Below are 13,799 nucleotides of genomic sequence, written 5' to 3'. Positions count from 1 at the left end.
GCTTAGTTAGAGCTTGAATTATTGCATGACATGCTGTACGGTGCACAAAATTTCAATCGTCCTTCTACATTAAGTCTATGGGGCCTGTGGCGGTGCCGTGAAGCTGTCAAAATGATCAAGCATGCCTGAATTGGCAGTGTCCAAATAATCGGTCATTGACCATATAGTCACATAATCTGAAATTTTTCACTTGCAGGAGCTGAAGCACGCAGGATTATAGATGAAGCTCGTATTTCAGTTGCGAACATGATTGGAGCATCATCACCAGGTGTGTATAACTTATGTATTTTCGAAAGCTTAATATCATTGCTGAATTGGAACTTAGTCAAATATTCTGTCACACTTTCAGAAATTGTCTTCACATCAGGAGGGACGGAGGTTTGTTCCTTAAATTCATACTGTGTATTGCATGCTGTGTACTAGTATTTTCTGGAATTATTGCACCATGTCCATATTCCATGATGCATTATCCTAGCATGCATTAACATGTGAGCTTACTGTTTCAGCTGATGTTTCTATGTAAGCACATGGGTTTTGTGCTTTGTATTTTCAGAGCAACAACATGATTATTCATTCACTTGTGCGTCACTTCAAGAAGACAAGGAGCAGCTTTGCATCTCTCTCAAACTGCAGGATTCCTCATTTTATCACGAGCAACATTGAGCACAATTCAATCGTGCTCACATTGAAAGACTTGTATGAAGATGAGCGCATAGGTAAGCTTATTTCAAATTAATGTGCTCGGAAGACACTTCAGAACGGGAGGGGACACACACACCTCAGGGAGCATGTATGCAAAACAGCGCGCTTATCCTAAACTATGTTCAACCAACTTGCCCTAATTGCTGCTTTATTAAAGGCAAAAATTGTCATCCACTCAACAGTATTGACAGTAGCCAAAGCAACAAAGAAAACCATACGAGCTTTGAAATAATGCTTTGCAGCTAAAAAGAACTTTGCCTTGGTCTGGTAAGAATTTTTCCTTAACAGCGAACCTTTCTGTGAAACCCATATGGCTTTTCTTTATAGCCTAGGCAACTGTTGAGTGGATGACAATTTTCGCCTTCCATTAAACTTCCTCCACCTTTTGCATTTCTGCAGAATTAATTTGCCAAATTGCAGCTTCACTAGGTAAACTTGTTCTTCAGCCAGGGCTGTGCCTCAAGAGGACATTATATTCCTGGTGTTTGATAAGTACTGAAACTGCAGATACTACACAGAAAGAAGGAACTTGTGTATTGTGTATTTTAACTCGCCGTAGTTGCTCAGTGGCTATGGTGTTGGACTGCTGAGCATGAGGTCGCGGGATCGAATCCCGGCCACGGCGGCCGCATTTCGATGGGGGTGAAATGCGAAAACACCTGTGTGCTTAGATTTAGGTGCATGTTAAAGAACCCCAGGTGGTTGAAATTTCCGGAGTCCTCCACTACGGCGTGCCTCACAATCAGAAAGTGGTTTTGGCACATAAAAACCCCATAATTTTTTATTGTGTATTTTCAGGTTTTAGTTTAAGGTGTTCACTATTCCCAGATAACAATTTATGTTCCATAGATGTCCATAGAACATGTTTTAGACATTGCACACACCCTATAGATATCTAGATTTGTCCAAACAACATTATAAATACGTACATACCATGGATAATCTAAGTTCCATCCAAATCAATAACATGTTGCTATAACATTGTAAGAATATCGCAGCTGGACATATGTTACCGCTAATAGATGCTCCCTTTAGGCATGCGGTAGCCATGCAGATGTCTATAGAAAATCTAGTGGATCTTACCAGTTCAGGCTAGCGAGCTATACTTGCGGGTGCCTCAGCAGATGTACTGTCAAGGCCAAATTTAATAATAAATGGACATTGGGTGGCAGCACACCCACATAGCATGGTCAGATACATCTTGTGTGCACAATAATGCACATGCCTGCAATGAGAAAGCGCAGCATATAGTACTTGTTCTTCTGGACCTCCCACCTGGTACACTGAGCATATATTAAATTAACAAAAGTTTTAAAAATAAATTGTATCAGAAAATAGGCAGCGTAGACATATACATATGAGATGCAGACATGATAGTTCCAAAGTATAATTTGAACAAATGAGAAAACATAATTCTGTCATAGGGAAGCTAGAAAAAATGACCTGTGGGGGAGGGGTGTAACTACTCATGTGTGGTCTGCAAAGTCTTTTCATGTTGTTATAAAAGTCGTACATTAAATGTAATGTAATCAGCAGGGTAACTCTATAGCCATGGGCTACTACATTTCGGAGCAACAATTCTCAGAAAATTTTATTTGAGCCTTCATTGCCTAACCTGAGCCTATGGTTCCATTTTTGCTTCTGCAAAATTTAAGTACCACATTCAATGTCAATGGCATCTCATGTGCAATAAAGCTCAGGGAATTCAGCATTTTGAAAGATCTAGTCACATAAAAATGTAAATACTAAACTTTAATAACATGGGTTGCAATGTGGGCTTGTTGGTAATGCATCTTGAAGGGGTGTACGGTAGCGCGATAAAAAGGCGGGACAAAAAAAAAACACACAGGGACACACACAGTGCTAAGTTAGCGCTGTGTGTGTCCCTGTGCGTCTTCTTTTGTCCAGTCTTTTAATCGCGCTACCGTACACCCCTTTAATTATATCCTCCAACCGATATGGCATCTTAAATAAGTCTTCAAGAAAACTTTAAAATGTAGCCAACCGATATGACATAGTGCATATATCTCTACGATGTCAGTATGTAATGTCCGTGAACAGCCTAATGCCAATGTAGAATGAACTTCAGTAACACATCAGCTACTTGATATTGCAAAATATATGTTAATAGGATGTCCTTTACATGTTATGACAAGGCGTGGTCAAATGACTCATACCTGGATGTTGATAGTATATTGGTGGTTCACTGGGTTAATATCTCTGCCTCTCTATGTCACACAAAAGCTGCAATTGAGTGAGCCTAGCTTAGTGTGCCTGTGAGCCTTAAACCTGTGACCTCGAAACATGCAGACTAATGAGGAAGCTTGAAAGGAAGGTAGGAGTGTAAGACAAGCAATGCAAAAGAAGTAATTAAAGGTGCAAGTAATCAAAAGTGCTATCTTTAGAGATGGAAAGACTGCAGCAGGTATCAAAATCAGGTATATACTACAATTGAGGTAACTTGCACAGAAACCATCAACAATGATGGTTATTATAAATGTATAGCTGAATGCTTCTGGAAAGCTATTCAGGAGTGACATGCTTGAAGTGATGTGTTGTTGCAGTGACAGTATTTAGGTAGTGTTTGTTGTTTTATTGTGTAATACCAAGAAGAACAGAATCATTAACGAGCATGTTTGTAGCAGTGGAATAGGTGACTATATATATATATGTGTATATATATATATATATATATATATATATATATATATATATATATATATATATATATATATATATATATATATATGTTGCTACGGCATGAGCCGGGCAAGCAGAAGAGAAAGAAGACGTTAGCTGGTGCATGATGCAGCCTCGGGACGCCATCTTGACTTCACCATCAATCTCGTCCCTTAAATAAAGCCGGTTTAACATTAACCGTAACAGTTTGTGGTGGAGGTGCTGGGTACTTCGACCAAGACGACAGAGCTGCTGCAGCAAGTGCCACGCCGGAGCCGATGCTTCGCTCGACTGCCTCCAACACCACTTGAGATTCCGATGTCCCACAGCGGTGACCAACAGCCTTCTCTGGCTGCTCCAGTGCGAACAAGCGGCGCCTGGATGCATCAAATGGAGCCCCGCCCTTTCTCAGGAAAATTCGGCGAGGACGTGGAGGAATGGCTAACCCACTACAAGCGTGTGAGCAAGTACAATGGCTGGAACTCCATGGCTCAGCTCGACAATGTGGTTCTGTTCCTCACAGGCACTGCACTAGTGTGGTTCGAGAACCATGAAGATACCTGCACAACGTGGGACAGCTTCGTTACTCACCTCACAGAGGGCTTCGGCGATTCCACCACGAAAAGAAAGCGGGCGGAGCAGACATTGCTGCAGCGCGCTCAAGTCCCAGGTGAGACCTGTACTACGTACATAGAGGCAATCCTGAAGCTTTGCAGAACGGTCAATCCTCGAATGTCCGAAGAGGACAAGGTTGGACACCTTCTCAAAGGCATAGCCGAGGATGTGTACAATTATTTAATCGCAAAGGAGAGTCTCGCCTCGGTCGCCGACCTCATCAAGCATTGCTGCACATTTGAGGCCTTGAAGCTGCGCCGTATCACGTCAAAGTTCGGCAGGTTAGCAAATGTCACAACGGTGGCAAGTGTTGACGAAAATGACAACTACAGTTTTCAATTTGACCTTGCGGCAACTATAAGGCAAATTGTCCGCAAAGAACTTGAACGACACCCCAAAGGGGCGGATGTCGAACAGCTTGGCTGCGCTTTCAACCAACCTCAAGAACGTGCATCTGCTGTGTCTGCATTGTCTGCCATGCCAGGCGATGCAGAGTGTCAAGTCGATCAGTTGCGACAGCACCGACGTACCTTTCTCGGCGACATGACGCACGATCAACGAACTCGTCGAGCTACCACCACGAATCTGAATTCGGAAGATCGCATTTATTATTCGCAGCGACCCAGGGTTGACCCTGAGGCTTACAACGTCGGTCGCGCATCGCCTGTGTGTTACAGCTGTGGCGCCTCAGGACACATTGCTCGTTTTTGGCGCCGCCGCCGACAGACAACAACATATGGCCCACCACCAACTTGGCCTAATTCTGAACGTGACAGTTATGACGACTGTTGGCCGACAGATCCTGATACCGCAAACACCACAGGCGCGCCACCCCGGAATACCTTCCGTCAATATAGTAGAAGGAGTGGCTCACCAGCTTCAGAACGCAGCCTGACGCCCCCAACCAGTCGCCAATGCCGTTCACCATCATCACGGCGACGTGCTACGTCACCACCGCCGTCGGGAAACTAGCCGGCGCGGCCGATGGAGGTTGCGTCTCTGCGAAATACTCCTCTGCCTATTATGATGGTGAAGAACAAAGTGCATGTGTTATTTGATAGTATACCTGCAACAGCATTAGTGGATACTGGTGCTACCGTTTCCATCATGAGTGTGACTTTCAAAAAGAGGCTGGGTCGGAAAGTTATGTTCTCGTGGAATGGTGATGTGACGTTTCGTGGTGTCAGTGGAGAGTGCCTAGTTCCCCTTGGTATTTGTGTTGCAAGTGTTTTGTTTGGAGGAGAAGATCTTAAAACAGAATTTCTCGTACTACCGCGGTGCACTCATGATGTGATTCTAGGGATTGACTTTCTTCAGGATTGTGGTGCATACGTTAACTGTGGCACAGGCGAAATTACTTTGAATAGCGCGCTTCTCGCCACCCTTGCTGACACATCCTTACCAGTGAAAAACTATTGTGTTGTTTCGAACGATTTGCTGCTATCGCCTTGGTCGCTGTCACGTACCCCTGTCAACTTCGCTGCTGCCGACCTTTCATCGTTTGACACGCAAGTCCAGCCACTTGCGTCGAGCTGCGCAAAGAAAGATGTACTTGTACCGCGCTCTGTCGTGAGAGTAGTGAATGGCGCCTCAAATTTGTGGGCTTCAATTGCTCTTGCGCCCCTGCTGTTTTTCCGCGTGATATGAAGCTCGCTGAATTTGACGAGATTACTTACAGCTCCATTACAGTTCTAAGCGAGGAGGAGCAGTCTCATACTAGCGATCCTCACCAAAGCACTTCTGAAGAGCAGATCCTATGGATGATCAACAAGGCGCTGCCCTCACATGAGCACCACGCTCTCGCACAAGTTTTGTGGGCACATCTTTCTGTATTCGATTTCACACAAGGTGACAAGCAGGCTTCACTTCCGCGTTCTCGTGCTCTCCACAGAATTGACACCGGATCTGCGCACCCACTCGGCAAAAGCCTTAACGCATTTCTTCAACAGAGAGGACAGTTATTGCTGAACAGGTGAAAGACATGCTGCGGAAAAGTGTTGTTCAAGAGTCCTCTAGTCCGTGGGCAGCACCAGTAATCTTAGTAAAGAGGAAGGATGGATCGTGGCGGTTTTGCGTTGATTACAGGAAACTGAATGCGGTCACCAAAAAGGATGTGTATCCACTTCCTAGAATTGATGATGTCATCGATTTTTTACATTCCGCTGCCTACTTTTCATCACTGTATTTGCGATCAGGGTATTGGCAGATACCCATGCACCCAGACGATAAGGAGAAAACGGCCTTCGTGGCACCAGACGGTCTTTATGAATTTAATGTTATGCCGTTCGGCCTTTGTAACGCGCCAGCAACATTCGAACGATTCATGGATACTATCCTCCGAGGACTTAAATGGGAAATTTGTTTGTGCTACCTCGACGATGTGGTGATTTTTGGCAGCGCATCGAGTGAGCATAACAGCCATCTCAGCCTTGTTCTGGATTATGTCAAACAAGCTGGCTTGATCCTAAATTCCAAGAAATGTCGTTTCGGTGAAACCGAGACATTAGTGCATCTGGTCGACAAAAATGGTGTGAGGCCAGATCCACGGAAGATTGAGGCAGTCAGCTCCTTCGAAGCACCGAAGTCAGTGCGGGAGTTGAGGAGTTTCTTGGGCCTGTGCTCGTATTTTCGCCGCTTCGTCCCAAGATTCGCCGACGTGGTGTACCCCCTAACATGTCTTCTCCAAAAAGCCGTCCCTTTTAACTGGACATCGACTTGCGACAACGTGTTCCGCCAGCTAAAGTTTCTACTGACGTCAGGGCCCATATTGCGTCACTTCGATGCATCCGCACCTACGGAAGTGCACGCGGATGCCAGTGGCATCGACATCGGTGCCGTACTAGTGCAACGTCATCAAGGAGCTGAACACGTTGTAGCTTATGCTAGTCGCTCTTTCACTAAGGGGGAATGCAATTACACTGTGACCGAGCAAGAATGCTTGGCAGCTGTTTTCGCTGTCCACAAATTTCGGCCCTATATCCACGGACGCCCGTTCACTATCGTTACTGACCACCACGCGTTATGCTGGTTAATGAATTTCCGTGACCCGAGTGGACGACTGGCACATTGGGCTCTTCAACTGCAGGAGTACGACTTTGTTATTTCCTACAAGTCCGGGCGTTGCCATGCAGATGCGAACTGTCTCTCCCGCCTTCCTCTGATGACGACGAAGTGTGACGAAGACAATTTTGATGAGTGTTTTGCTCCCATTTCTTCTACATTCCCAGACTCTATAACTTTCAAAACAGAGCAGGAAAATGATATTAGTTTGGAACCTCTATTTGTAGCCGCATGGCGTCCTGGAGCCACCGGTCGATTTTGTGTCCGTGACGGCCTGCTTGACAAGACCAATTATTTGACTAAAGGCGCACACTTCCTTCTGGTGGTGCCGCAGAGTCTGCGAACGGACATACTGAGAGCCATGTACGATGATGTGACCTCTGGCCATCTAGGATTCATCAGAACTTTGAACCGGACACAGGAGCGTTTTTACTGGCCCAGAATGCGGGACACAGTCAAGCACTACGTCGCCAGTTGCGAACAATGTCAACGCTACATGCGCCGTATGACCGCTCCGCCAGGTCTTCTCCAACCTCTGCCGCTGCCTCGCCTGCCATTTGAACAAGTGGGTATCGATCTTCTGGGCCCATTTCCCCGATCATCTAACGACAACCGATGGGTGATTGTACGTGTCGACCATCTGACCCGTTAGGCGGAAACGGCGGCCGTACCATCTTCAACAGCTGCGTCTGTTGCGACGTTTTTGCTTCTATTCATTATTCTTCGACATGGTCCCCCCCATGTCATCATTAGCGATCGCGGTCGTCAGTTCGTTGCGGATGCCGTAGAAGAACTGCTTCGTCTCTGCAGTTCGCAGTTCCGTCATTGAACGCCTTACTACCCTCAGACAAATGGGCTTGTAGAACGTACGAATAGAACTCTAACTAACATGCTGGCCATGTACGTATCTTTCGATCACAAGGACTGGGATGACGTACTCCCCTTCATCACCTATGCTTATAATACTGCAAAGCATGAGACGACCGATTAGAGTCCTTTTTATCTCCTTTACGCATGTTCACCGCTAAGCTGCATTGACACTATACTACCGTTTGACTTTCACAGCGAGTACTCTGTTGCCAAGACGCTTTGTCTTGCCGAAGAAGCCCGGTGTATCGCTCGTCTTCGTACTGTGGCATCGCAACACTGATCGAAAGAGCGCTATGACAGCCGACACCAGTCTGTCTCGTACGCTAAAGGAGACTCTGTGTGGTTGTGGACTCCGGAATGTAAACGTGGCTTATGCGAAAAGTTTTTACCCCAGTACACGGGCCCATTCGTCATTGTAGATAGCTTGAGTGACTCAACGTACGTGGTGGCATGCTTGATGTCCGCTGGTCCTCGGTCTAGCCGGACCCGGTTAGTACATGTTGCCCGTCTTAAGCGGTTTCACCCTACGCTTTCCGAGTGATTTGGACTTGCCCAGCGGGCTTCGTCTGGCAACCGGCGATTGCTACGGCATGAGCCGGGCGAGCAGAAGAGAAAGAAGATGTTAGCTGGTGCAGCCTCGGGACGCCATCTTGACTTCACCATCAATCTCGTCCTTTAAATAAAGCTGGGTTAACATTAACCGTATATATATATATATATATATATATATATATATATATATATATATATAATGTATTGTCGCAACGTCAAAACAGGGGTCATAGAGCAGGAAGCACAGCAGCAGGTCGCCGTTTTTATTATGAGCGCAACCACTACTTCTTCTTCTCCATTGCGCCTCGACAAATATGATACGCTCATGCACACTTGCGTTGTACTCTTCTTCAATGGAGTACAGGCACGGCATTTCTGTCCCTCCGTAGGAATCATCATCCGATGCGCAATTTAAGCAAATGAGGGCAGTGTATAAGGCACAGAGTTAAACATGCCAAAAATACAAACAACGAAAGTTAGTTCAACAGGTATGACTTCATTCGTACCACATGCACCACTTCAGGTAAGTGCTTGCGGCGACTGGAACTGTGGTCACTGTCGCGAACGACCTCGTAATTCACGTCGCTCAGGCGGTGGATTGTAGGAGCTTTTCGGAAAATCCAGGATGGCGTATGGGTATCCAGACCCATACGTTGTCGCCGGGAGGGCAGAAAACGGACCTTTGTCGAAGATCGTATCGTTTTGCATCTTGGTCTTGCTGAATGCAGATACGTACGTGGGTAAGCTGTCTGGCTTTTTCGGCACACTCGTTAAATTTGTCAATGTCGGTAGGTATGTCGTCAAACTCGTGTGGCAGCATGACATCCAACGTTGTTGTGGCTTCGCGATCGTGGACCAAGCTGAACGGTATCATTCTAGTAGTTTCTTGTCGAGCGGTATTGTGGGCGAAATCTAACAATATCTATTGTAGGCAATATCTGATCCCAATTCTTATGGTCTATGTCGACATACATGCAAAGAATCTGTGGGGGTCTTATTAAGGCACTCGGTTAGTCTGTTCGCCTGGGGATGATATTCGGTTGTTTTCCAGTGGCTTGTACCACTGAGTCTGAGAACCAAGTCAAGGAGGTCAGCAGTGAAGGCAGTTCCCCTGTCTGTGACGACGACTTTTGGGGCACCGTGCCTAAGGACGATGTGTTCGATGAAAAAATGAGCTGCTACGGCTGCTGTGGCCCGCTGCGTAGCTTTCATCTCTGCGTAACGCGTCAGGTAATCGGTGACAACAATGATCCATCTGTTGCCAGCTGTATAAGTTGGAAATGGGCCCAGGAAAATCCATTCCAACTTGGGTGAATGGCTGGCCTGGTACCTCGACCGGGTGTAAGAGACCTGCAGGCTTACCGGGAGGCACTTTGCGTCTTTGCCAGTCTGCAATGTTTGCACATGGTGCTTTACAGCAGCGGGTAACTTTGGCCAGTAGTAGTTGCGTTGGAGTCGGGACAATGTTCTCGTGTAGCCTAGATGACCTGCGGTGGTTTCATCGTGGTATGCTTTTAGTATTTCTTTTCGAAGTGATGCCAGCACGACAAGCAGGTACATGCTGCCACTGGCAGAAGAGTTCTTATGGAGAGCATCGTTCTAATTTTCCAAGAAATTAATTAGTGGGAGCAACTCTGGGTCGCGGCGCTGCTCATGTGAAATGGTGACGGTGTCGACGACGCCCAAAAATGCAGCTTCCACATCCACGTCATCGGTACCAGCGGACTCGATGGGTAACCGTGAGAGGCAGTTGGCGTCGGTGTGCCTCTTCCCTGATTTGTAAATTATGGTCATGTCAAACTCCTGAAGCCTAAGACTCCAGCACGCCAGACGGCCAGAGGAATCTTTCAGGTTAGTTAGCCAACAAAGAGAATGATGATCGCTGACAACCTTGAATGAACGGCCGTACAAATATGGGCAAAATTTGATAACCGCCCACACCACGGTGAGGCATTCCTTCTCAGTAGTCGAGTAGTTTTCCTCCATACGAGAGAGAGGTCGGCTAGCATAGGCGATTACTTTTTCGGAGCCGCCTTGTCACTGCACCAGTACGGTACTCAGACTAACATTGCTCGCATCAGTGTGAAGTGCTGTAGGAGCGTGCTGGTTGAAGTGTGAAAGAACAGGAGGCGTTTGCAGGCGTTGGTGTAGTTTGCTAAATGCTACTTGCTCACTTTCACCCCACAGAAAGGGAACATTGTCGCGTGTCAGGTGTGTTAACGGCACAGCAATACATGAAAAGTTCGCAATAAAACGTTGGTAATAGGCGCACAGCCCCAAGAAGCGCCTCACTGTCTTCTTGTCAGATGGTGTGGGGAACTTGGCCAAAGCGTCTACTTTGGCTGGATCAGGTCGGACACCCTCGTGACTGACGACGTGGCCGAGGAAGCATAGCTAACTGAAACCAAAATGACATTTCTCGGGCTTTAATGTCAGGCCAGCCGACCGTATGGCTTGGAGAACAGGGAGCAACCGGCTTAGGTGCTACTCAAATGTAGCTGAGAACACTATCACGTTGTCTAGATAGACCAAGCATGTTTGCCACTTCAGACCTTATAGAATGGTGTCCATCAGTCACTGAAAAGTTGCAGGCACTAAGCACAAACTAAAAGGAAGGACCTCAAATTCGTAAAGATCGTCGGGGGTCACGAAGACACTTTTCTCACGATCTCTCTCATCAACCTCAATATGCCAATACCCGCTTCATAGATCCATTGATGAATAATGTGTCTGCTGCAGCCTGTCCAGCGAATCGTTGATGCGTGGCGGTGGGTAGACGTCTTTCTTCGTGACCTGGTTTAATTTGCGGTAATCGATACAGAATTGCAAACTGCCGTCTTTCTTTTGGACTAATACCACAGGTGACGCCCAGGGAGTTTTCGAAGGCTGTATCACACCATCCTCGAGCACCTTCTTCACTTGTTTTTGAATCTTTTCATGTTCCTTTCGAGCTACACGATAGGTATTTTGTCGAATCGGCCGCGCAGTATCATCCGTTATGATACAGTGCTTGGTCAGTGGTGTTTGTTTGACTTTTGACGTAGTCAAAAAGCAGTCTTCAAACTGTTGTCAGCTCCAATAGGCGCTGCTGCTCTCAAAGCGACAGGGTGGAGCTAACGTCGACAGACAAAGGTGGTGAGAGCGGCACAATCGTTTCTTGTAGAGTGAAACAATCTCACTTGGGTGATGTCACAGTACGCAATTGCAGTACTCTTCTGGATGTGACGGCATTCGTTGCTGAAGTTTGTGAGAAGGACTTCCTCATGTCCATGAGTCATGTCGAGTACGCCCCTAGCAATGGAAACGCCTTGTGTGAGCAATAGTGCAACAATTTGCTCCGTGATCACATCCCTGTTGTATGGCTTCTTGCATGATAGAGACAAGGCGGCAGGATTGCGGTTGAAGGGGTCACATCGTCGGCGATTCGCAAACGCTCATATTTCCAATCATTCATCGTATCGCCATATGGGCTGGCAGAAAACGTCACCATACGTACCGGAATGTTTATGACTGTGCCGTGATCTCGCAGAGAATCCATCCCCTAGATGAGGTCTTTGCAGTAGTAGGGGAGAATGACGAAAGTGGCAACGAAGCTAGGAATCACCGATGTGAATTCGAATGGTGCATGTTCCCATTGGTGTCATTAGCTGACACTCCCAGCACTTCTTATGTGGGGCCCTGTCCATGTTGTCTTCACTTTCCTAATGTGGTTAGCCAGCTCTTGCTGCATTATGGAGAATTATGCGCCAGTGTCAACAAGTGCAGTGATATGATGTCCATCCACCAGAATGCGGCACTGGCAACGTCGTTGGCATGAGTACAGTCAAACCGCAATAACGAAATTGATGGGGAACGCGAAAAAATTCGCTTTCGCAAGAATTTTGTTGTTGCGAAACATAGGGAGGTAATGCATCACAGAACAAAACTTTACTGTCGGAATTCCATTTGCCTACTTTGGCAAGCTTTGCTCGAGGATATAGAACCGCATTACCGACAGTGCAAAGTGCACCGCATGCATCAATCAGCAGTGGCAGCATTACCGTGAAGCAGTATTCTCGGTCAATTGCTTTCGGAGATACCATCACTTTTGCGAGATTTTGCTTAACTCGACACGGCGCAGAACAACAGCGCATGCAGCAGCATTTCTCCAGTATTTCTCTCCGGCGCCTACGGGCAACTGTAGGCGCCGACGCTTCTGGTGCCGAGCACGAAAGTGATCTATCTCGTATACCCAAAGGCAAATGATAGAGATTATGGCTCCTTCACGCAAATCTACGTCTGGTGCTGAATTCGCATGCGATGCCTGTCAGGTGGCACCAAAACCAGCGTTTTTGAAGCAAGAGATCCATATTCCCAGACAAATTGCTCAATCATGGCCCGATGCGTGGCACTCCATGCTGCGACCAGCATCTCAAGCGCCATAAACAGTTCCATGTCGGTGGGACGTGGATTTGCTTGTTTTTTTTTTTTTTATTGCCTGCATTTTTCTCATTGAGGCGCACATTACGCAATGCACTGCTAGAATCGGCAATCGTGTTCGAAACGAGCGTACAGTTTGCGTTCAGTTTTGCCTCACGCGATTGGCCTAGGCTGCGCTGAGTCATCAGCTGTGGGGAATGCAAACTGAATGCGCGTTTTGAACAACGATCTCCGATCTCGCCTAGTAGGCGTGCAAAAACCGTTGTCACACGCCGGTAGCAACATGCGTGTCGCTTCAAATGGGTGATTAACAAACAAGATGGCGGCCATGACGTGTTTCCAATGCATGCGATCGCTTCCGGCACTTCGTTGTTTTTGTAAACAAAAATGGCGGTGCCCACGCAAGTGTAATGTGGGGGTATTTTAGGCAATTTTAGTGCAAAGCAATCGCATTTGAGCACATTTTGGAGCCTGCTAGCCCTATGTGAGTAGTTAATATACGGCGTTACGTTCCGGCAAATTTCGTTGATGCAGGATTGTAGTTCAGGGATGTTTTGTTGCCGAGAAGTACGAAATGCATTAAATCCTATGGCTGTTTGCCAGGGATACGAAAATATTTTGTTGTTGCGAGAATTTCGTTGTTGCGTGATTTTGTTAATGTGGGTTTCGACTGTATTCGTCGTCGTCATGTTGTCTTCATCGGCATGAGTATTCGTCGTTGTCATGTCGTCTTGGTCGGCATTAACATTTGTCGTCGTCGTCATGTCGTCTTCATAGGGAGCGCAGGGGGTATTTTTGGAGTCTATTTACAAGGCAACCTTCCCCCTGGAGGCCACTGCCGTTAGCTTCCCCGGCGCAGACTAGGGGAGCGACCAGCCCTGCCGATATCAGTGGTGAAAGTC

At 46.8% G+C, this 13,799-nt stretch overlaps 1 protein-coding gene across 1 annotated transcript in view; it reads left to right on the top strand.

The window, feature by feature from the left end:
* LOC126520594 (selenocysteine lyase-like) overlaps window positions 1-13,799 on the top strand; it is a 114,891-nt gene that overhangs the window by 23,175 nt on the left and 77,917 nt on the right. The window contains exons 3-5 of the mRNA XM_050169388.3: window positions 197-268; window positions 350-378; window positions 554-716. Of these exons, the coding sequence (XP_050025345.1) occupies window positions 197-268; window positions 350-378; window positions 554-716 (264 nt within the window). The remainder of the gene's footprint in view (window positions 1-196; window positions 269-349; window positions 379-553; window positions 717-13,799) is intronic.

Source organism: Dermacentor andersoni, chromosome 3 (assembly GCF_023375885.2).
Source record: "Dermacentor andersoni chromosome 3, qqDerAnde1_hic_scaffold, whole genome shotgun sequence".
NCBI classification, from domain to species: Eukaryota; Metazoa; Arthropoda; class Arachnida; order Ixodida; family Ixodidae; genus Dermacentor; species Dermacentor andersoni.
Note: the sequence above shows the minus strand (reverse complement) of the source record. Positions and strands in the feature narration are given on the sequence as shown.